The sequence below is a fragment of the Nomascus leucogenys genome, chromosome 4 (assembly GCF_006542625.1).
Source record: "Nomascus leucogenys isolate Asia chromosome 4, Asia_NLE_v1, whole genome shotgun sequence".
NCBI lineage: Eukaryota > Metazoa > Chordata > Mammalia > Primates > Hylobatidae > Nomascus > Nomascus leucogenys.
Genome location: NC_044384.1, coordinates 76,762,627 through 76,786,847, shown reverse-complemented (window position 1 = coordinate 76,786,847; position 24,221 = coordinate 76,762,627). Strand labels below are relative to the sequence as shown.

Below are 24,221 nucleotides of genomic sequence, written 5' to 3'. Positions count from 1 at the left end.
TCCCCAGAATGTTATCTATTAATACCCCTGGAAAGCTGATTGGCAGCTTGCTGAGAACAAGGTTTTGTGAGAAGGAACACAGAAGGGAAGGATGTGTGGAATTGTCAGTGGAAATGGTGGGAGTGGGGTGGGAGGGGGAGAAGAGAAGCTATTAAAATGGAGACAACAAAGCAGAGCCAGGGCTGTGCTCACTATTTTCTCTTCCTAGACACCCAAGAGGACTGGGACTTTCCCAGTATCCTTACAGTAAAGCTGGGCTCTGCAGCACGCTGCTGAATCCTGCCAATGGAAAGTGGCCGAAGGTGAAGTAAGCCCACTCTAGGCCTGGCCTTCAGGTTACCCCCTGTGATCCTCCAGTTTTCACTTTCCCTGTGACAGTGACCTGGCAGTCCATGTGTCTCAGATGGCACAGCTACCAGATGGAGGGGGCTATCTGACCTACTTTGCTGTATTAAACCCTGCGATTTTACTTGTTACTGCAGCAAAACCTGTATTACCTGAATGAACACACATAGAAAAAAAAAAAGGTACTAACAAGTTTCTGGATTTTCCCCAGATAGAGCATAGAAGTCATGATCTCAGACTCCAGAGTCATAAAGTTCTAGGTTCAAATCCCAGTTCTCCTATTTCAGTTTCTTTGTTTTAGTATGCATCAGTTTCTTCTTCTGTAAAGTGGGGGGTTGAGTTAGACAATCCCCGTCACTCATTTGGTCCATTGCCTGCCAATAGTAAGTAATCAATGTTGGCTTTTATGCTGAATGATTAAAGAGGCAATGTAGTGTTAGGAATGGGAATGGGTTCCCGATCTCATTTCCATGTACTGTAAATTTTTTTCTATCAAATAGGATTAATAACAAACCATAGCGGACTCACCAGGGTTGGTGTGAGGGTCCATGTGATTATGTTGCTGATTGTGCTGAGTAAACCATAATGCAAACAGAGACAAGGTAGCTGTTTTTTTCACTACTGATATTAACCCTACATCTAGCACACAGAAATGGTAACTTAGTTCAGATATGGGGAGGACAACCTCAGGCTCACACACACTTGCTGGCCGGCTCCAGAGGGGCTGAGGCACCTGCAGGAGGACGACCTCCATCTGGGTAAAAGGGATGGGTTGGGGGGAGGGTCCCTTCAGGACACCACTGCCTCCATCTCCCCATTAGAGAGAATCCCTGTGACCCCAGCCTCCCAAGAGCTGAATTCCCCAGGGATGCCTGGGGGACTCCCAGGTGGAGAAATTTTTAAAATGTGGTGCTGCCTTCACTGATGTCTCTGCTGGAGAAGCATAGTCTGGTCAGATCTCCAGGCACTGCCCAATTCCCAAGGCTGACCCTGGGCAGATACGCCCCACCATCCTCGGCATGGGGCTGTGGGTTAGGGCAGAGTGAGGGAAGCGGTGTTGAGCTTTATGTGGGGAGGGTCTTGCCCCTTCTCCCCCTGGGGTGGGGGGTCATTGGGCAAGGCCTTTGCAAGTACCCACCGTTTGAGCCTCCTGAACTACTCCTGATGCTGTCCCTTCCCCACTTCCTGTGCCTTGTGTTGAGGGGCCACCCTCCATCTACAGTTGAGCTGGTGCTGCTAAGACCTCATGATCATGCCCACTCCGACTGCCAGATGCAGATTTATCATGAAGCTATTGAAACATTCTTTAGGCTCATTCACTTGCATGAGCCCCTTCTAATACCTGATTTTGTATTCTTTCTAAAGAGATGCTCCCAAATTGTATATGCTTAGGATTCACAAAACCTAGGTCTGCCCCAGAGCCCTGCCCTAGGGCAATTTCTGGGCCTCTCACTGTAAGAGAGGACAGAAAGGGGATAGAGGATGTCTGGGTCAATGGACCCAGCCTCCTGTTCTCGCCTCCTTCCCTGAAGGGCCAGGACATGCGGGTTCCTTTTTGGCCACGAACTGTGGCACTGACCCATCATTTTCCCTTTCTGGCCTCAGTTTGCTCATCTGTAAGCAAGAGGGTTAGATAAGATGGTTTCTAAGACCCCTTTATCTTCTAACCTTAGAAAACGGGGCACCTTATTAAAACCCTATGGGGACAGGCCTGGCCGACCCGGCTGAGCAGCTCACAAGGCACCAGGTTTTACTGGAGCCTTTTCACTGATGTTATAAATGAGGACTGCTGAACTCCTGGAACAGGGTCCCGGCCTACGACAGGACCCCAGGTCCAGGAATCAAATCCCCAGAGTGAGGGGGCCCAGATGTGTGTGGGTGTGGGGTCCCAGAGAAGAACAAGAATGACCCCTTCCCTGGTTTGGGGAGAGAGCTGTGGGGTGTGATGAGGAAAAATTCACCAACAGCCATGCCTTCTGTTTCCTTCTAAGTTTGGGATGCACCCACGTCAGAGATGGGGTCCCTCACCACTGTCTAACCAGTCTCCCTAAAACGCAGCCTTTGTTGCTGGGAAAGGCATGGGGCTTACTCTTTATTAACCGAATCACAGTCAGGGTGGAGGCGGCTGAAGCAGCAGGGCTGACGGCCCCCAGGAGTTCATTCTTCTCTCATGGGGTGTGGGCGATGGAGTTAGTCAGACGGAGGTTCAAATCCCAGCTCTCTCACATCCTGACTATCTGGCCTGGGGCAAATGACTCAGTCTCTCTGAGCCTTGGTTTATCTTCAAAACAAGGGAAACTAATATCTACCTCATAGGATTATTCTAAGGATTAAATGAGATAACGTGTGTGAAAGTGCCTGGCACTTGGTAGGCCCTTGTAGGCCCTTGTGGCCATCTGTCCTACATTATCATCTCTACTCTTTGGGAAAGGGATGGCTCAGGTGCTCCTGCCCCAGGGGTCCTAGGAAGCAGATGGGGCCAGGCAAGGAGTGAAGGTAAGATTGGGGTCTCAGCAGGGAGCACTGCCTGTCTGCTGGAGCAGTGGGAGGCCCAGACACCTGGGTCCCAGCTATGCTCATGGAGTGAGCAGCAGAAATGAGAGCCCCTCTTCCCTCCCATGCCCCTTGCTCAGGCAGGGTCCTCTGTGGGGAGGCCTGGAGCCTTTGTGAGTGTGGGGCCCTGGAAAGAGGCCCTAGTGGCCTATGGAGAAGGCCCCCGAATCGGTGGACTGCTTCTCCGCTGTGGTCTGGTCGCTGGGGTACACTGGGTTGGTCAAAGCGGCGATTTTCAGCGTAGTCTCATTCACCTGCAGGCAGAAGAGCTGGGTTTGTCGAGTTCTGACTATGGGCAATGTCCTCTTTTGTGACCCCATTTGACAGACTCAGCAGTGGGCACCCATGACCTAGTCATGAGGGGAGCCAGGGCATCTTTGTGATCCCAAGGCCCCTCCCATGTACCCCGAGGGCAAACAGAAACCCCATTCATCCCATGGCCTCCCCTAGTCCTGCCCCAGAAATGGAGAGGGGAGGTGACAGGGTGGGGACCATGACAGAGATGACCCACAGAACCCGCAAGATTCTCTGCAGAGCCCAGTCTTGGCCAAGCCTTCCTTTGTCTGGACCCCAAATATTCATTGAGGCCTGGTGAACCCCCTTTCAGAAGGCCTCAGAAGGGGAGCCATTGAGAGTCTCTGCCCCTGCCTGCCCTGCCCCCTCTCCCTTTTATCCAAGGGTGCCCCTCCCCCAACTCACCTCCTCAAACTTCTTGGCTTTGTACTGGTCGGCCCCCTTGAGGAAGTTGAGCAGGATGATGTCACAGAGAACAGTTCCCTGGAGGAGGAGAGGCAGGGTGGGCTCCGAGGGGTGCCCTGGGGTGGGTGGGATCAGGGTGGCAGGAAGTAGTGGGCTCGGGCAGCACCCCCAAGCTGCCTAAACAGTGGGCAGGACATTTCACCCTTGCAACAAACTTTTGGGATAGTGCTATGGTTTGAATGTCCTCATCCAAACTCGTGCTGAAACTTAATCCCCAGTGTGGCAGTATTGACAAGTGGGGCCTTTAAGAGGTGATTGGACCCTGCAGGCTCTGCCCTCATGGATGGACTAATCCGTTGATGGATGTATGGATTAATGGATTAATGGGCTATCATGGGAGAGGAGCTGGTGGCTTTATAAGAAGAGGAAGAGAGATCCAAGCTAGCATGTTAGCAGACTGCAGGCCAGGGTGGGGACCAGTCCTCCAGGGACGCCTGACTGATGTTCCCTCTTAGAAAAATGCCCAGGGACTTTGCAGGATGTTTCAGGGCTGCCTTCCCAGCTCCTAGGGGTGACCCAGACCACAGCTGCACAGAGAGAGGACTGCGTGGGGTGGAAGGGTGGAAGTCCCTGAAGGCAGGCTATGTGCCCACCATGCCACGTGGGCTCTGTTCCTCACTAAGGCATCTCAGGTCTGCAGAAACCCAGAGCCTCCTCCCCCAGCTATACGGTGAGAAACAGGAACTCTGTAACAGGTGGAGCCTCCTGAAAACGGGAAGGCTGCTTCCGGAGGTAATGAGCTCTCCATAACTGGAGACGTTCCAGCCAGGGCTGACGCAGCAGGGTGGTGGCCAAGGAGACTGAAGCACCTAGCAAGTGGGGGTAGGGGTTTTACATTCCAGGCAGAGGCAGAGTTCTGCCCCCGTCACTCCCCTGCCTGCTGGTACCAGTCCGGGCCCCACTCTGACTGGCCCGTCAGAGCGTGGAGGGGCTGAACTCACCACTCCCACAGAAGTAAAGGCTGCCACAGAGCTGATGATGGTGGGGATGATGTTGAACTTGCCAGCCTGTGTGCACAAAGACCAAGGCGAATGGGCAGAGGGCCCATGGGATGGGGGTGAGGCCCGAGGCTGCACGTGGAGCCAGAAGGGTTCTTGGCGGATCAGCAGGTCCCTCCCCTTCACGGCGCAGGTGAATTGATGGGAGAGTGACCCACTGAGGGTGTCAAAGCTGGCCAGCAGCAGACCCCTGCACCCCAGAGGAGCTTCTTCAGAACCCGAGAGGTGGTCTGGGCTGCCTCCCCTGTCAACCCCATCTGCCTGGCCCATGGACTCACATTGCCGTATACCAGCACGTCGAAGCGGATGCCAAAAGCCTTCAGGAGGGTGCGGTACTCACTGCCATTCTCCATTTTGTAGTACTTGGCAAACCTGGAGGTCAGAGGCAGAGATGGGTCCCTCTGTGGGATCCTGTCTCTCCTGCCTGAACCTTCTGTGGGTGTCCAGAGCCCTGTGTCTTCGCTCACTGAGCAACCCTTACCGACGGTTTGCTGAGACACCTGCCACGCTCCTCCCCGTGTGGTTAGCTGACCCCTCGCACAAGCATCATCTTGGGGGCTTGTTATAAAAGCAGATTCCTGAGCTCCACCCTGAACCCACAGAATCAGCATCTCTGTGGGTGCAGCCCAAGAACTTGCCTTTTATTTATTTTTATATTTTTGAGACAGAGTCTCATTCTGTTGCCCAGACTGCAGTGCAGTGGTGCGATCTCTGCTCACTGAAACCTCTGCCTTCCGGGTTCAAGTGATTCTCCTGCCTCAGCTTCCCGAGTAGCTGGGATTACAGGCACGCGCCACCATCCCTGGCTAATTTTTGTATTTTTAGTAGAGAGGGGGTTTCACCGTGTTGGCCAGTCTGGTCTCGAACTCCTGACCTCAAGTGATCCACCCGCCTCGGCCTCCCAAAGTGCTGAGATTATAGGGGTGAGCCACCGCGTCCAGCCAGAACTTGCCTTTTAAATAATTTCCATCAGTGATTCTAATGTGCTAGAAAGTTTGAGCCACTGCTAGACTCCAAGCTTCTTCAGTTCCATTTGTCTGGGTCTCCCAGAGCCCAGCTCACTCTGCTTATTTGGGCTCAAAGCCTGGCTCTGCTGCTTACTGACTGTGCAAACTTGGGCCAGTTACTTAACATCTCTAAGACTCAATTTCCTCATTTGTGGGTGGGAATAATATACAAAAGTCCTGCTTCATAAGGCTGCCATGAGCATTGAGTGAAACCACACACGTCAGGGGTGTAGACAGTGCCTGGAACACAGTAAGCACTCAGGAAACACTCGCTGATATTGGCCAGTGTTATTGTTTACATTTATAGAGCAGTTTTGAAAGGTGCTTTCAGACTCCTCATCTCATTTCACCCTTGCAACAAACCTTTGGGATAGTGCTATGGTTTGAATGTCCTCATCCAAAACTCATGTCAAAACTTAATCCCCAATGTGGCAGTATTGACAGGTGGGGCCTTTAAGAGGAGATTGGACCCTGCGAGCTCTGCCCTCATGGATGGATTAATCTATTTGTGGATTAATGGATTAATGGGCTATCATGGGAGGGGAACTGGTGGGTTTGTAAGAAGAGGAAGAGAGATCTGAGCTAGAACGTTAGCACACCCAACACCCTCTCCATGTGACACCCTGAGCCCGAGACTGCAGTCCCCACTAGTAGAAAGACTCACCAGATGCATCTGGCTCCTCAACCTTGGACTTCTCAGCCTCTATACATGAAGAAATAAATTCCTTTTCTTTGTAAATTACCCAGATTCAGGTATTTTGTAGAAGCAACAGAAAGCGGATGATTATAGATAGGCATGTGATTGCTGTGTTTTTCAAATGAGGCTCTGAGAGGGTAAGGTGACTTGTCTGGGGTTACGCAGAGCTGGTGCTGAGTTCACCAGCTGGTGAGCTCAGCACTAGATTTGCCCAAGTCCAAGCCTTTGACCCTGCACCTTCTCTGCCTTGGCTTCTGGGTGCCATGAACTGTGCTGGGGACTTAGGAAAATGATCCCATTTCATTCTCACCACAAACAGGGGTTAGTGTTCAACACAGAGACATGAGTGTTCAGACCCCCATTTTGCAGATGCCTATGTTGGGGAGGAGATTTGCCTGTGGTTTTGCAGTTAGTGAAGTGCTGGATTTGGGATTCAAATCGCTTCAGTCTTTTGGCTTCTAAAGCCAGTGCACTTTCTGCTGTGTGGCTCTGCCCATCACGGGCCAAACTCTAACATTAGGAAAGTGTCATCTCTTTGGGCTACTGTCCCACAGCTGTAAAATGGGTTTCTAATGCCAGTAACCTTGGAAAGTGGTGAGGATTAAGTGAAATCACAGGAGTGAAAGGGCCCAGAAAGCTCCTTAGCCGTGTGGGGTCGACACTGTACCCTCTCAGGGTATCCAGTCCCCACGGATTCCCAGGCCTCTCCCACCAGGGGCCTGAGAAACTGATTCCCTGAAAGTGTTCATTGATTGACATGACGCTCCTGACAGGGATATTTGCATTTGAACCTGTACAACAGAGAGAAGGAAATGCTCAGCCCCAGCGAATCAATCATTGAGGGATTACAGGCATGGGAGGAAGATAACTTGTGATGGGGAAGGAAAACGTTTGCCACTGTCTGCTCTGGCTGCCATCTGGCAGTGGGGCACTCTGGAATTAGGCAGAAATGAACCTAAATCCTGGCTCCACTACTTGTTCATGTGGCCTCTGGTGTTCCTTAGCCTTCAGGGTGTCCGTTTCCATGTCTATAAGCACAGGTGTGCTCATGCCCTGCTAGAAGGTCTGTTGGTGAGACAGGGTAAACGCGGACACCATTGAGATTCTTGTGTTAGAGATTCTGTCTGCTCCTCCACAGCCATTCTTTGTCCCTTCTGTGCCCAGCTCTGGGCCCTGAGAGCCTGGTCTGCAAAGACCACTTTGGCCTCCGTTTCCAGGTGGGTTCAGTCAATGGAAGGCACTGACAGGAGATCAGAGGGCAGGGAAAAAGAAAGGCCAGGGCATTGAGGTGGCTGGGCAGCCTCGGCTTTTGTTCAGGTTCTGGGAATTGCTCCTCCCCTCACTCCCGACAGCCTAGGTGGTAGCAGCTTGGCATCACTGCCAGCACAGAGGCCCTTCACTGGCCTGGTTAGTTCCCTTCCCTTGACCTGGAATGCACCTTTGTGTATAGTCTGTTTATTCAGTCACCCCTGTGAGACCACGCACTGTTTCCCCTCAGGACAGCTACCCTGACCACTCCCACTTTACAGAGGAGCAAGCTCAGTCCTAGAGAGCTTTATCTGGGTCAGGAGGGAGCACAGGAGAATGGGTGACACATTTTCTGTCTCTGCCTATGCGTGGGCACGAGCAGAGCTGGTGTGCCTGAGTGATGTACCTGTTGCTCCAGTAAGGCTGAGAACAACTCAGTGAAAAAAAGTTTCCAGGGGAGCCTGACCTGGGAAGGTGTTTCCTTGTGGGCTGTGCAGCTGAGGGAGAGGCAGGAGAGGCAAGAGGATCCCAAGAAAGAGTAAGACCCAGAGTAAGAATGAGAGTGGCCCTGGGAAGGCAGCAGAAAGAAGTGCAGCTACTTAGCCGGAAGAGGGCTTGGAGGTCAGGGAAAGAGGGGAGGGGCTAAACCAGCTTTAAAATGATGCTAAGTTCAAGTCTAGGTGGTGGAGGAAGACAGCCTTACAACCAAGGCAAAACAGAATGAATTCAAGGTGCAGCAAAAGTAGGATAATCGGATGGATACAAGAGAGGACGTCATTTCTATAAAGATGACAGAGTCTAAGAACATAATTCTCCAAGGAGGACTCTCAGGAGATTTTAAAGAAGTCTGCAAAAGAAGTATTCTGGGCCAGGCGCGGTGGCTCACGCTTGTAATCCCGGCACTTTGGGAGGCCGAGGCGGGCGGATCGCGAGGTCAGGAGATTGAGACCACGGTGAAACCCCGTCTCTACTAAAAATACAAAAAATTAGCCAGGCGTGGTGGCGGGCGCCTGTAGTCCCAGCTACTCGGAGAGGCTGAGGCAGGAGAATGGCGTGAACCCAGGAGGTGGAGCTTGCAGTGAGCCGAGATTGCGCCACTGCACTCCAGCCTGGGTGAAAAAGCGAGACTCCGTCTCAAAAAAAAAAAAAAAAAAAAAAAAAAAAAGAAGTATCTGGAATGGGCAGAAGCCTCCAGGAGGTCCTTATAGACCATCACTGTCTCCATGCCCACTGTTTATAGAGCACCAACAATATAGGCAGTTCCTTAATATAAGCATCTCCACTAATCTCATGAAGACTATACTGTTGTTGACCCATTGTACAGATGAGGAGACAGGTGAGAAGATAACTTGCCAGAGCTGGGATTCTAATCCATACTGATGCCTCTAAAGTTCATGCTCATGCCCCTTGAACCGTCCTGCCTCTGAGCTCTCGGAGGCTGTTAAGCATAACGCAGCCCTTGTGCAAGATCTCAAAGCCTTCTAAATACTGTGTTCTGTCTCACATCACTAGAGAATTTAAGGCCTTTGTCTCAGAGATGTGGCTCCTCATGCCCATGGGTAGTGGGCAGGGGTGAGAGGATGGATCACAGAGGTTTGGGGCAGGGCAGAGGCTGGGCCTGTGATCCTGAAATCTTTACTGCTGGCCAAAGGCTGCAACCATGAAAACGGCTCTGACGGTGACATCAACTTGGAGAACAAAAAGTCGTATCCTGGGCACTGCCGTTCAAAGTGAGGGCTGGCTAAATTTATCCTGGGAAGGAATGTGAAGGGAACAGGGAGAAAAATCAAAGCAGACTTGGTTTTTCTCCAGCACCTGCCTTCCAAGAGGCAATAAGCATGGTAAGATCATTATCTCACCAACCACCCACCCTCTGAAGAGGGTTGGCAGGGACTGGTTCTCTTCCCGGGTGGAGGGAGAAGGAACAGAGCTCAGGGAGTGTGGTCCCAGGCTGCAGACAGGGAGGGTAACCCAGAAGTCCCAGCTTCTGCACTATCCTGTGGCCGACGGGGATCACAGAATCTGCCCACCCTTGTGACAGAGATGGCTCATTGGTCACCAGGGTCTGGTTATCTCCTCTCTTTGCAGATGATTAGACCAGATTTCCCAGTCCCCTGCATTTAGCTGGAGCCCCATGACCAGTTTTTGCCGATGAAATGTGAATGGCCGTGAGGTTTGTTACCTCTGGACTGAGGTGGTTTAGAGCAGTGTACCTTCTACGTCTTCCCTTTCCTCACCTGATGGCCAGTTGCTCAGGAGTCAGGAGAGGACTCTGAGGCTCTAGAGAGACTGAGTCAAGATGGCAGGAGCCTAGATCCCTGAATGACTGCATGGAGCTCCCCACCCCCGCTGGCCCACAGTGCACCGTGCCATAGGCAAGAAATCAACCTTCACGTTAAGCCACTGAAATGAGGGGTTTGTTTGTTATAGCAACTAGCAATACTAACCCTGACTGTTACAAACTCCCAGAATTTCATGGCTGAGAGATGTAATTTGCCAAGGGACAAAGAAAGAGCTGAAGTTGGGGAGTTACTCAGGATTAGACACAGGGCACAGTCCCATGTTGCTATATCCCAGGAGTAAACCCTCTAAGGAGGCCCTAGAGGATCTGGGTATGGTGCTATGGCTGTTGTGAATTAGCTTCTTGATCTTGGGAAAGTCATTCGACTTCTCTGAGCTTTTTACGTCAACTGAAAAATTGGAGGAAAAAGAGCTCTGAGGAGGATGAGTTGAGAGAGTGTCCATATATAGCCAGTGCTTAAAACACATCCCTGTCTTATCCTAGCATAAAGATAAAATGAAACAATATCTCCATTTACTTTAATCATTACGCTCTCCTGGCTCCTGTAGATAATGATATTAGTAATAATAACAGCCAACATCTACTGAGTACTCCTCTGTGACCCGACACTGTGCTAAGTGCTTATGCTTATTAGCTCATTTAATGCTCACAACCACCCCATTGCATTTAAGTACTGTTGCCATTCCCATGTCACAGCTGAGGAATCAAGATCAGAGAGGTGAAGCAACTTGTCTAAGGTCACAAAACCAACAGTGAGTGAAGCTGGGATTCGAACCCAGGCAGTCCAGCTGTCGGACCCACACTCTTAGCCAGCATTCTATACTGTTCTTTTGTTACTTGATTTCTGTTGGGTCATAACTAATTTCATTCTCCAGCTGGGGCATCTTTTTGCATTTGCTAGGTGGGTCTCCATACCCAGAGTCACTGGCTGGGAGCAGAACAGGAAGCCTGGGGGGCCATGCAGTGTCAGGACAGAAGGATCCTGCAGCCTCCTCATCTAAAAAGGGGAATGGCTCAGCTACATACACCATGCCCAAGCCTTGATTGCCCCCAAGTCCTCTGGTTCTTACCAGATCACTTTTGTTTTTTTGGTTAGGATTGGGCTTGGTGAGAATGACAGGACCATTCGATACCTTGGCCCCTCCCGACCTGGCCCAGTCCACCTGCCTTATCTGCAGGCTCTTCTCCCTGCCACATACTCAAGTTCCAGCCACACCAGACTACCTGCCTTCCTGCACTTCCTGAACACATCCCACAGACACAGACATCTATGCTTTTGCCCATGCTGTTCCTCTCGCCTCCCTTTTCCACCTTGCAGACTCCTATTCATCCATTAGGCCCAGCTCAGATGGCCTCTCGTTCTTTCAGCATTCAACAAATATTTGGAGCACACCTGCTCTGTGCCAGATACTGTTCCAGGTACTGCTGATACCTTGCCAAGCTCTGCTGTCATGAGAAGGAGAGAAATACTAATTAACCACACAAGCCCATAAGTAGTTAAATTGGACATAAGGAAGGGCTGGGAAGGAGAGGAGTGCCATTCTATGAGCACAGTTAGATGTCTAACCTAGGCTGGGGGTTAGGCAAGCCTTCATGTGAAAGTGACCCTGAAACCAGAAATACCATTTAACCCAGCAATCCCATTACTGGGTATATACCCAAAGGAATATAAATCATTCTATTATAAAGATACATGCATGCATATTTATTGCAGCACTGTTCACAATAGCAAACACATGGAATCAACCCAAATGCCCATCAATGATAGACTGGATAAAGAAAATGTGGTATATATACACCATGGAATACTATGTAGCCATGAAAAGGAATGAGATCATGATCTTTGCAGGGACATGGATGAAGCTGGAAGCCATCATCCTCAGCAAACTAACACAAGAACAGAAAACCAAACATTGCGTGTTATCATTCATAAGTGGGAGCTGAACAATGAGAACACATGGACACAGGGAGGGGAACAACACACACTGGGTCCTGTTGGGGGTGCAGGGGGAGGGAGAGCCTCAGGATAAATAGCTAATGCATGCAGGGCTTAATACCTAAGTGATGGGTTTTTCGTGCGGCAAACTACCACGGCACACGTTTACCTATGTAACAAACCTGCACGTCCTGCACATGTATCCCAGAACTTAAAAAAAAAAGAAAGTGACCCTCAAGCTGGGGCTTGAAGGATGGAGAGTTAAAAGGGCAAGAAGGCCAGAGGTGGGGGCCGCATTCCTGGCTGAGGGAACTGCAGACCCTCTCATGGGAAAGAACGTGGTGTTTCTGAAGCAGCTGGAAGAGAGTTGGTGGGCTGCTGGGTAGAGGCAGATGGAAGTGGCAGCAGTTGGGTCCACATGCCCCAGCTGGCAGCCAATTGTGTGTAACTCTTCCCAATTCCACGTTTAGTGACTTCACCCTGGTAGCTTGAAATTGACCATCCTGGAGTATTTACCTCACAGAAATCTAGCCAATGCTACAAACCAGGGGCATGAGCTGAGGTTGGGACATCCCCCAGGGCTGCCTTTTCTCTCCCCATTAGGATTCAGGCCTCTACTACAGTATCTGCCACACCAGACTATAGCTAATAATTTTGACTATGGACTATGAGCCATATCTCACTGTTTTTCTTTTTTTTTTTTTTTTGAGACAGAGTCTTGCTCTGTCACCAGGCTGGAGTACACAGTGGAGCGATCTCAGCTCACTGCATCCTCTGCCTGCCGGGTTCAAGTGATTCTCCTGCCTCAGCCTTCCAAGTAGCTGGGATTACAGGTGTGCGCCACCATGCCCAGCTAATTTTTTGTATTTTTTTTTTTAGTAGAGACAGGGTCTTACCATGTTGGCCAGGATGGTCTCCATCTCCTGACCTTGTCATCCGCTCACCTCGGCCTCCCAAAGTGCTGGGATTACAGGCATGAGCCACCGCACCTGGCCTCTTATCTGACTGCTTCTGTTTGCCCAAAGGCCTAAGGCCCACAGTAGGGGGTTGAGTAAATGCTTGCTAGAAGAATAAATGAATTTCTGAGATTCTTGACATCTCAAAGATTGAGTTTAGCTAGGTTGTCGTCAGGGCTCCCTCCTGCTGCCACTGGTTTCTCCAAATGCTCCTGATCCTGCAGGTGGAGCTAGTATAAGGTGGTAACAACAGGCTGTTTCTCTCCCCAGCAGAACACAGTTAGATTCGGCAGCTAGCTAGGTGGGAAAGTGGGTGCCACTGGTGGGAGCCAGCCTCTCGATAGGGGCAATGGGGGAAAGAGTGGGAAAATGTATGTGGGACAGTTACTCCTGCTAAGCACTAGGCTACAGGCTTCCACACTTGTTGTTTCATTTAGGCCTCACAACAGCTGAACGAGGTAGCTGGCGGCTTACGCACTTTGAAATGGCCTGAATCCCAGCTGTGCCACCTAGTTTATATGACCCTGGGCGAATTACTTCTCTGAGTCTGTTTTTCCATCTGTAAAATGGAGATGAGAGCAGTAGCTGTAGGGTTGCCTAGAGGATTAAATGACTATGGAATGTGAAGGCTGAGCACAGTACCTAGCACACAGCTTTCTCTTAATGTTGTGTACTGGTCATCAGGCAACGTGCCTGATTTTACAGGCTGGGGAAAGGCACAGACATGCTCCATAGGCTACTCTGCCTGCAAGGGGCACAGCTGGGATCTGAAATCTGGCTGCCTGACTCCAAAGCCCTTGCCTACCCCTACTGCCTCCCTAAGAGAGGAGCCAAAAGGAGTTCATTGCAGCCTCAGTGGGCAGGGAGCTTGCTAAGCTGGTGTCTGTGAAAACACCTCAGCTGTGGAGAAAGCATAGCATGGCTGTGACTGCGAGGATGCCGTAGGCATCAGAGCAAAGAACAGAGCCCGAACAGCTGCCAGCGCTGAGCTGGAAAAGGGGAAAGCAGCCCCAGAGGCACAGGCAGGGCTGGAGTTGTCAGGGTCGGGGGCTCCTCTGACAGGCGCGGCTGGAAGGGCCACTGGAGTCCAGACACTTGAAGGGAAGCAGGGATGGTTATCTGGTGGACCAGAGACTCTGCACTTGCCCCGGGAGCCAGTCTCCGGTCTGGAGAGCCCTGCAGGTGGACCTCTGCAGCCCACATTCCCTGGCTTCCTCCCCGCTGGTTTCTGGGGAATTTGGTCAATGGGAGGCACTGGCAGGGGACCCGAGGGTGGGAAGGAGGGGATGGGGTATGTATCCGCTCACCGCTTCCCTGCTCTGCCTTGATTTTGCCTGTGGCTGTGTCACTTTGACTGCTGCTCCTGTCAGGCACCCCAGCTCAAAACCAGGCTCCTATTCCACCCACGGGGGCGGCAGGTCTACAGTGGTGACGGCTTCCTGCTTTGTTCATCCCTGAGCGCCTCGACTCCCATGCTGGTTCCTGTTGTGTAAATTTCTTCACAAACCCCAGCTGAATGTGCCTTCCCTCCCGGGCCTTCACTGAGACACCCCTAGCTGTGACCAGACAGGACACCTCTAACACAGGACTCAATCAAATGATTCTGAGGCCCAATAGTGCTGGGATGTTGTGCGTGTGAGTGCGTGTGTGTGAGAGTGCGCGCGCTCCCTTGTGGCATTACCAGCAAGAGATAAAGAATGAGTAAGTACAAACGTCAATTACCATAATAAATCATTTGTCAGATGCGCTTCTGCAGGGCAGGGCTGGAGCTCCATTCCAATGTGATTGTGATAGGTCTATAAATAATAGTGCATGCTTCAGCAGCCCAAATTTCCACAGCCTTTCCTCAGACACCTACACATGTTGATTCACACTTTTACAGCTTGAAGGAGCCTAAAAGATCATCATCTTTAACTAGCCCATTTTACAGAGGAGGAAACTGAGGCCCACAGAGGCAATGAGACATGCTTAACATCACATCCAGCATTTACAGCAAGGCCTGAACTGTAGCCCACATCCTTCTGCTTTACCTCTGCTTCATCTTGACTATCCTTGGCTTGCCCCTGCACAACATATATATATATTCTTTTGTATGAGCATTTTTTGTTATTTGGATTCAAGTTTATCATCACTATATTAAAACTTGCTTGATTCTAGGAACTGGTCTTGTTCATCTCTGTATTCGCCACAAAGCCCAGCATGTGATATAATCTGGAAGTTGAAAGAGACCTTCAAAGTTCTCCCTACATTGTCTACAAAGGGTTTCCCTGCCGATGCCTGAATACATTCAGTGCAAGGAAACTCACTACCTGTAGGAGCAGCCCAAATTTAGCTTTGGATAGCTCTAACTGTTAGAAGTACTTCCCCATGCTGAGCTGACATTTGCAGTAGTCAGCAGTCAATAAACGTTTGCTGAATGGAGAAGGGTTTTTTATCATGATGTACAAATCCCTTGGAAGCTCTCAGACATCTGTTTAGAAATGATCCATCCTCTCATCGAGTGGTGGAAATTCCTTCTTAAAGCAGGGACACGTAACTGTTACAGCAGCAGGAAAAACAGCAACAAACTTGCCGGAGCCGGGTTTGACTTGCAAGGGAAAACTTGGGCCTGGAATTTGGGTTTCTACGTGAAAGTGGTGGTGTTCTCAGCAAAGCTTTGCCTGGTGGGAAGTAATTTTGCCAGCTGAAATACACTTTTACAGTTGATTTCATACTGATAGGAAAATATCTCCTGGCAGACTCTTTGCTTCAGGGTGGGGCAACATCCTTAGAACAGGCTGGAACTCTTCTCCTTAGAGAAGGGCCCAAAGCCATACTTATTTATTCATATTCCAGGCACCAAATCAACCTCAAAGGCAGACATTAAAAAAATGCTTCTTGTTGATCTTTTAAAAATGCATTACTATTAATTTATCTTTAATTAATAAGGTAGGGAAAGATCAATGGACCTGGAGCCAGAAGATGTACCTGAGAGCCAGGTTACTCGCTGTCTGCTCCTGAGATCTTTTTGGCCTCGGTTTCCTCATCTGTAGAATGGGCGTTACCATACTGGTCCTACTTGTGGTTGCAAGCACAGGTTCTGGAGCCAGGCTGCTAGGGTTTGAATTCTGGCTCCAGCAGTAGGAGCTGTGTGGCCTTGGGCAGGTAGATGAAACCCCTGAGCTCAGGTATCCAGTTCTAAAATGTTCTCTTGAGCTGTTATATCTTTTTTTAATTTTTTTTGACAGAGTCTCACTCTGTCGCCCAGGCTGGAGTGCAGTGGTGAGATCTCAGCTCACTACAACCTCCGTGTCTGGGTTCAAGCGATTCTCCTGCCTCAGCCTACTGAGTAGCTGGGATTACAGGTGTGCACCACCACACCTGGCTAATTTTTTTTTTTTTTTTAATTTTTAATAGAGACAGGGTTTCACTATGTTGGCCAGGACGGTCTCGAACTCCTGAACTCGTGAGCCGCCCGCCTTGGCCTCCCAAAGTGCTGGGATTATTACAGGTGTGAGCCACCACACCTGGCTCTAAAATGTTCCCTCTTCAGGGTCAACAAGATAATCACACAGAGTACCTGCTAATTCTCTGGCTCACTGCTAAGTGTTCAATGAGTGTCAGCTAATATTTTCTATGAATAATACTGGTTGCTGTGAGAATAGGATAGACATGAACATGATAAAGGGCTATCTAAATCCAGGATCACTCTAATTGCATCACTTCCACTGAAACCTAAAAAAGATGAAGAAGAAAATGGATTATAGAGAATCTGAGCAAGTACATTTCCCATGGAAGAGGGCCTTCAAGTGTTTCTGTGGAAATGACGGTGCTGGCTGCTTATAACACATATTCTATGGCTTTTGGAAAGAGAAAAATCCAGATTGTAGAGAGAATGATCAAAGCCAAGGGCGCACTTCGATTCTGTCTCTGTCAATTGGCCTAAGATCTTGCTGATCCACACGTTTCTGCCTGGAAGCAGGACAGGCGCCAAATCTCCGAGCTTCATGAAAGCTGCTGTGGGTACATTTCCAACATGAAACGATCACTAGAAACACCTACCGCACCAGGAACATCTAGCAGCTGAACAAGTGTTTTTTTGTCCCAGACACCAAAAGAGGAAATCCAAAACTGTGTTGCCTTTTAGTAGCAAAGCTGTCTTAGGAACTCTCAGAGGAGAAACAAGAAATCAGGCATTTTGAAATGCACTGTTTCGATTCTCTCCCATCAATCACACCAGCCATCACTATCAGGTATATCTCTCAGAGCTATTTTTTTTTTCCTTTTTTGCAAGCCATGTGATGGCGCAAGGTATGCTGGAAGCAATGGATATAGATCAAATTCCTGGGTTTGAGTCCTGATATGCCTCTTAATTAGGCTGTATCATCTCAGGCAAGTTTTGAAATCTTTCTGAGCCTACCTTGGGGGGTGGGGGAAGATGGTGAGCTGTGAATCCTGTCAAAAATAGGTGTGAAAGGGCTTTGCAAACTTAACTCTAGCGCTCTTAATCTGAGGTGCAGGGATAGGCTTTCATTTATTATTTATTTTTTAGAATTTTTAATCTTATTTTTGTAGAGAAGGAGTGTTGCTATTGCTGCCCAGGCTGGTCTTGAACTCCTGGCTTCAAGGGATTCTCCCGCCTCAGCCTCCCAAAGTGCTGGGATTACAGGCAGGAGCCTCCACACCTGGCTATGGGATAGGCTTTTAGAGGGCCTCAAAGTCTTGGAATTTTATGCTGCATAAGTATAAATGCATAGAATAAGAACTGGAAGGAAACTCATTAAACTGTCCCAGATGTTAACTCCCTGCAAAGGGTGCAGGCCTGGGGGAATGAAAGGGACTTCCCATGTCATTACTCTGTACAGATCAGTATTGGTTGGATTTATTACTCTGAGAATGTATTTATATCTTATTTGTAGAAATGAAATAACCTGGCTAGGCGTGGTAGCTCACGCCTATAATCCCAGCACTTTAGGAGACCAATGTGGGTGGATTACTTGAAGTCAGGAGTTCGAGACCAGCCTGGCCAACATGGTGAAATCCCGTCTCTACTAAAAATACAAAAATTAGCTGGGCGTGGTGGTGGGCACCTGTAATCCCAGCTACTGGGGAGGCTGAGGCAGGGGAATTGCATCAACCCGGGAGGTGGAGGTTGCAGTGAGCCGAGACTGCACTACTGCATTCCAGCCTGGGCAACAGAGCAGAACTCTGTCTCAAAAAAAAAAAAAAAAAGAAAGAAATAAAATATCCTTTAAGAAGAGAACTTGCCTGCGAATTTGCTCATGTCTATGAATACGTGCGTCTTCTTTGGACAATGGTCCCCACTTTCGGTGGGGGCATAAAGCAGTTAGAGACCTCTGAAAGTTAAGGAAGGGCTGTGATTTCACAGATGTAAGTTGTCAGGACTTGTCCCGGACATCTCTGCAGGTGCCCCTCGGGTCCACGCTCTTCCCTTCCTCGCCCTGCCCTGGCTGCCTCAGTGGGCCGCTTTGCCTCAGCTCTGGCTTCTGGCGGGGATCTCCTGAGTCACAGCCACATGTCAGGTTGTCCTCTGCTCACAGCTGTGTCCGTCTCCATGTTCCTGTCACTGCTTCCTCTCCTCGCCTCTTCAGACCTGGGTGGTAACCAGTGTCCTGTTTCTGGCCCTGGCACTGCACTATCTGTGTGGTTTCCGTACACCCTGCCCACACCTTTGAAACAGTCCCTTTATTAAACTCTCCTCAGATTACCCAGTTAGAATGTGCCATCTGTTTCCTGCGGGGACCCTGACGGATACAGTATTTTTAATCTGTCATTGCACCATCAATGCCTATACACTCACGCATACACACACACACTGACACACTCACTCTCAGCCTCACACATTCACCCACTAACAAATACACCCACTCTCACGAACTCGCATGTGCACACACACTCACACACACACAACATCACCTGCTCCCAGGACATTGGGAAATACAGTACTCTTGTTAAAATCCTGCTCCTGTGAATTGAGGGTCTACCTGGGCCACAGAAACCTTGTCAACAGAGAAGACAGCCTCCTGAAGAACTGCAGGGCTCTGCTGAGGGCGCCTTTCACTTGTGCGGCACTGAACTGGTGATTCTCAACAGTTCTTATTTTTAGAAATTGCTGCACTTTGTCTGCTAGAAATCCAGATGACCCCACCAACTGCAATCTCAGTGTGCTTGGAAAGAGGCTTCATAAAAATACGAAGTTAAAGCGGCCCACGGAGTCTTTAGCCACGCAGAACAGACCAAGGAGTAAAAATAAAATCTCTCCACTAAATTTCAGGTAGGGGAAGAACAGAATCTTTAGGGGATCACAAAAATAAAGATTAACTTGCATGGACACTACCAAGTACACTGGAGAGGAGTTGAAGGGAGACACATTTTGGCTCAATTTGAGGTCACCTTTCCAATGACTGGAGCAGGCCAATTTGCTTGCCATGGATATCAGATATCCCCCAGTGTCAGGGTGATTACATGGGCCCTCTGTAAACTCTTTTAAATCACAAGGGTCGCATTAGAAGTTGAGATCCAATGACCTCTGAGGCTACTCTAAGATGCCCCCTTTGGAACTTCCGCTTCCTCATCTGCAAAGTGACCGCCTTACTCTGGGTGACTGCAAGGGAACTTCAACAGCTATAAATTCTCAAAATCTCTGATTCTGCAGGCAAAGAGCTACAAAAAGTAGGGGCGGGGGGGAGTGACATTTGGAAGGGAGCTGCGAATGTAATTAGTGATGGAAATGTGAATCTCTAGCTGCCTCTGGATGTCTTAGTTAGCGGATTCAAGCAAGGCCGAATCTTGGCTGAATAATTCCATTCCCTCCAGAGCAAACGGCAACAGTAGGGGTGTTGAAAAATCTGCCTCTGTTGGAGGGAGCGGCAAATGAATTTGTTTGGGAGACAAAAGGCCAGGCTATGAATTGTGCTGCCTGCATCTGCTAGTCTTTAAATCTCCCTGGAACTTAGATTCTTTGTTTTTAAGCAGGGATGAAAGTATCAACCACATAGGCATGCTTTTTTTTTTTTTTTCTGAGGATTAACAAGTACAAATGTCCCTAATCTTCCTGGCTGGGGTGGAGATCATCCAAAGAAATATGTTTTGAATCCAGGCTCCCCCTCTTGCTTGCTTTGTGACTTTGAGAACGTTATTTAACAGTGAGACTCCATCTTCTCCTCGGTAAAGTTGGGGGGGATGTTGCAGCATCTACTTTGTTGGGCGGGCAAGGAGCGCTGAGCTGAAGCACACAAAACGTTTTGCACACAGGGTGACTAGTACGGTTTCTACTGATAAGTAGCTTGGTGAGATGCTAAAAAACAGAGTAAATTTTACCATATCACAGAAAGTGCACTGTGCCCTGCACTGAACCTGGCTTTGTGACCCTTCTTTCTCTCTTATTCCAGCATTCAGAAAGACGGCTTTGCAGCCTCCCACACGTGGGCTCTTAGCTTAGCCTTGGGTGCCAGTAGTTTGAGGGTTGCATGAGGGTGGTGGGTGGGCACCCAGGTGAAGGGATGGGAAGGGGCTTGGGCAGAGCCCTCTGCTTGCCACGGATATCAGATGTCCCCCGGTGTCAGGCTATTACTTGGGCCCTCTGGAAACTTTTAAATCACAAGGGTCAAACTAAGCAGCTGTGCTTCCTTCTTCTCTGGCCTGGGGGGCTTTGTTGGGGGAGTCACTTATCTGAGATCCTAAGAGGGAGTGGTTTCTCTTAGGCCTCTGGGAATTATGCAGGCAGGATCTTTGGAGACACTCTGTCCTGCCTCCCCAAATACCCTCCAAGCTTATTTAGGACCAGGTCTATCTCACATCCTTCTGTGCTCAGGTGGGGAGGGAGGGAAGGCAGCCACAGTGCAATAAATTGGAGATAAAGAACTTCAGACCAATTCTTCTTTAGATGAGAGATGCTGTTCTAAAACTGTATGATATCCGTAGTTGGGGGTCTTTATAATATTCACATTCTTCATAAGCTTTCCTGCCAAATGAGTTATTTGGAGGATTAAAGAATTCCCAATGGCCAAAGGGAGGTTATGAAGATGAAAACTTGCATTTTAGATCATGAGAATTTTATTAATAGTTACTATTTTAAGCCACCATACAAATATCCTTTGTATTGATCTCAGTGTGATATACCAACTGAATAAATATGCCAATTTCTGCCAGTGAGCCGAACAGTATTTTTAACCTACTTTAAAATATGTGTTGTTTCCTATGGTTTTTTTAAAGTTTGGAGTTGATTATGAAAGTACTTTCAATTTTTAAAGATTCTTCTTTCCAGAGAATACACATGTATATTTTAAACTATTAAATATAAAGCTTAATGGGGTGGGTGATTATTTTTTTAAGTTATAAATTAACATTTTAAAAAGGTGAAATGATTATTTTTGGCTTATGTATGCCATTGTATCAGAAACTACCACCTCAACAAAGGAAATTTGAGTAACATTTATTTGACTATATTCAAATATATATTCTTATGTTCAAATGTAAATGAAATATATTCTTATGTGTTTTTTTTCCCTGGTCACTGCCTATTTGGTCTATTTAAGCTGTTTAGTGTATAATGCTGTGTACTTAAACAGGGCCCTGCCAGAAGCTTCAGGATCTTCAAAAATTGGGGGAAATCCACAATGTATACGTGTATCAAAACATCACATTGTATCCTATATATATATATACAATTGTTATTTATCAATTAAAAAGAAAACAAAACCTTTAATAAGTAGTGTTGACCTTGTAGCCTACACTTTAAGAACTGCTTACCTAAGATAACTGAGTATGGTCCTTAGCATGTAGTAGACAAATGGTACATGTTTAATGGATGAATCAATAAATGAATGATTCAGAAAAAAACAAAGACAGAAACAAAACAGAAAGCTGAAGCTTTTCACACACTGGTTAACTGAATCCTGAAGATCACAGCGGTACTATCACAATTTCATAGGTGGGGAAATCAGGATGGGAGAAGACCAATGGCTTGTTCAAGCACTTTCAGTTGCTACCAAACAGTTTGTCCTCTGATTCCTCTCTCCCTTTCTTCAAAATGGAAAAACAAAACAAAACAAAACCCGAAAAGATCCCTGAAGTCTCAAAGCCATTGGGATGATATTTAAAGACTGGTCTGAGTTCTCGTTTGGAGAGGCATCGAAGAACCACTGACAATTATAATTGCTACTGGTGACACATGTTTGCGGACAGAAATGCAAAGTTGCCATCTTGTAAAATGTAAAATGATACCAGTTATCACCCTTACTTTGTAGAGCAAGAAACCTTAGAAAATTCAGGCCCAGGGCAGGGAATGGGCCTATCTGGAAGTCACTTAAGCACGTTACAGTTTCAGGCCAGCGTTAGGAACAGGCAAAGAATCGCAGAACCCCAGCATTTCAAGAGACCTTGGCCCTCTCTTCTAACTACTGACCTGCAGCAGGAATCCTTGGCGTGTTCCCCTTCAGTGATAAGGAGACACTGTCTCCCAGGACAACCAGCTAGATCCTAATGGCTGTTAGAGAGTCCTTCCTGATTTGAAATGAAACCTGAGGTGGGACTTGGGGCCAGGGGTGGGTGGATGGATGTGGGATCTTGTCTCCCCAATAAACATTGCTGTTAACAGCCCGCACCTTCTTCTCCTGATGTCCCAGGAGACAGGGAATTACCTGAAGTTGTAGCCTGGGGACACGCTGCTCTTCTCAGAAACGCTGTCGAGCCGGGTGAAGGAGTATTTGGGGATGCACTGGTCCCAGGCCTTGTCCAAGTCGCACACCCAGCCGATCTTAATGCCCAGAACTCCCCCCTGAAGAAACGGGCCGGGTATGAGCTTTCCCCTCGCCCTCTGACTCCCTGCACTGGGCCAGGGTGGGGTTGGGGTGGAGGTCGTGACAAACGATTTCCTCCCATCCTCCAGGTGGGAGACGGAGGCAGGGAGAACGGAAAGTGACGTGTCATATGCCGCTCATTAAAGAAGTGCTGTGGTGGCCGGGAGCGGTGGCTCACGCCTGTAATCCCAGCACTTTGGGAGGCCGAGGCGGGCGGATCACGAGGTCAGGAGATCGAGACCATCCTGGCTAACACGGTGAACCCCTGACTCTACTAAAAATACCAAAAATTAGCCAGGCGTGGTCCCAGTTACTCGGGAGGCTGAGGCAGGAGAATGGCGTGAACCCGGGAGGCGGAGGTTGCAGTGAGCCGAAATCGCGCCATGCACTCTAGCCTGGGCGACAGATCCTAATTTTGGGATCTTCAGTCCTTTAGCTACAATGCAGGAGAAAGTGGCCACAGGTCTACTTTCCCATCGTTTGGGGCTTACTACAGATCTAAGGTCTCTCCCTGAGGTGAAGTGTGAAATGGGAGTGAGAAACTGAGGCTTCAGAAAGGTGGGCTCGGCCGGGGCGGGGGGCAAGACCGCTCTGCGCTGGGAGAGCAGAAAGGATTCAGGCACAAAGCCAGGCCTGGGATGCTTCCACCAGGTGGCGCTGTCTCGCGGAGGCTCCTGGCCAGTGCCGGCCAAAGGGCCCTGAAATCTGGGTAAGGGCTGAAGTTGGGGAGTTTGGGGTCGCGGAAGAGTGGCTAGGTCCTCACCGTGCGAGCCAGTTTGGCAAAATCCTGCCCCGCAAACTTGACCACGTCCCCTACCCGCAAGATGGGGCAGAAAGGGTCCTTGTCCGGGTGGAAGCGGCAGGTCTTCATGTCCCTGGCTGTCAGGTTGGGAAGGAGGTTTCCCCTGGGGAGGAGCAGAGAGAGAGGTCAGCCCAGGGTTCATGGGAAGATCGGCTTGTGCAATCTCTCCCCGCCTTCCGGAGCCTCAGGGCCCTCCACGCCTAGGGGGGATCTGACCCCTCTGCCTTCATCTAGACCTCGCCATCTCCCTTCTCTCTTTCCTTTCCCTGCATCTTTCTGGTGCCCCATCACCCCCTTCCCTGTATCAGGGTGATGTATGTCGGTGACTAATCTCCAGCTGCCAGGCTGGGAGTTCGGGAGGGCAGGAATCATTCCTGGTTACTCTGTGTATTTTTTTTTTTTTTTTTTTTTTTTTTGCGGAGTCTCGGTCTGTTGCCCAGGCTGGAGTGCGGTGGCTGATCTCAGCTCACTGCAGCCTCCGCCTCCCAGGTTCAAGCGATTCTCCTGCCTCAGTCTCCCAAGTAGCTGGGATTACAGGGGTGCGCCATGGCGCCTGGCTAATTTTTTTTTTTTTTTTGTATTTTTTTGTAGAGACGGGGTTTCACCATGTTCGCCAGGCTGGTATCAAACTCCTGACTTCGTGATCCACCCATCTCAGCCTCCCAAAGTGCAGGGATTACAGGCGTTTGCCACTGCGCCTGGCCTAGTGCACTTCTGTAGTGACTGGCATTGCCCTCTGCACATGGCCAATGCCCACCAAGTAGCTGTGGAATGAATAAGTCAATGAATGGGGGCTGAACTGACTAAGAGAAAAGGGA

At 49.1% G+C, this 24,221-nt stretch overlaps 1 protein-coding gene across 2 annotated transcripts in view; it reads right to left on the bottom strand.

Annotated features, from left to right (window-relative positions):
* Positions 1 to 623: 623 nt before the first annotated feature.
* The window catches only part of P2RX3 (purinergic receptor P2X 3), a 34,293-nt gene continuing 10,695 nt past the window's right edge, over positions 624 to 24,221 (bottom strand). The window contains exons 7-12 of one of the 2 annotated variants that reach the window (XM_030810123.1): positions 23,365 to 23,506; positions 22,443 to 22,579; positions 4,934 to 5,027; positions 4,599 to 4,664; positions 3,598 to 3,675; positions 624 to 3,152 (exon numbers count right to left, since the gene is read on the bottom strand). In XM_030810123.1, coding sequence (XP_030665983.1) covers positions 3,039 to 3,152; positions 3,598 to 3,675; positions 4,599 to 4,664; positions 4,934 to 5,027; positions 22,443 to 22,579; positions 23,365 to 23,506 — 631 coding nt within the window. In that variant the 3' untranslated portion in view covers positions 624 to 3,038. Of the gene's footprint in view, positions 3,153 to 3,597; positions 3,676 to 4,598; positions 4,665 to 4,929; positions 5,028 to 22,442; positions 22,580 to 23,364; positions 23,507 to 24,221 lie in introns of both variants that reach the window. The other variant, XR_004029584.1, reaches the window with a different exon arrangement.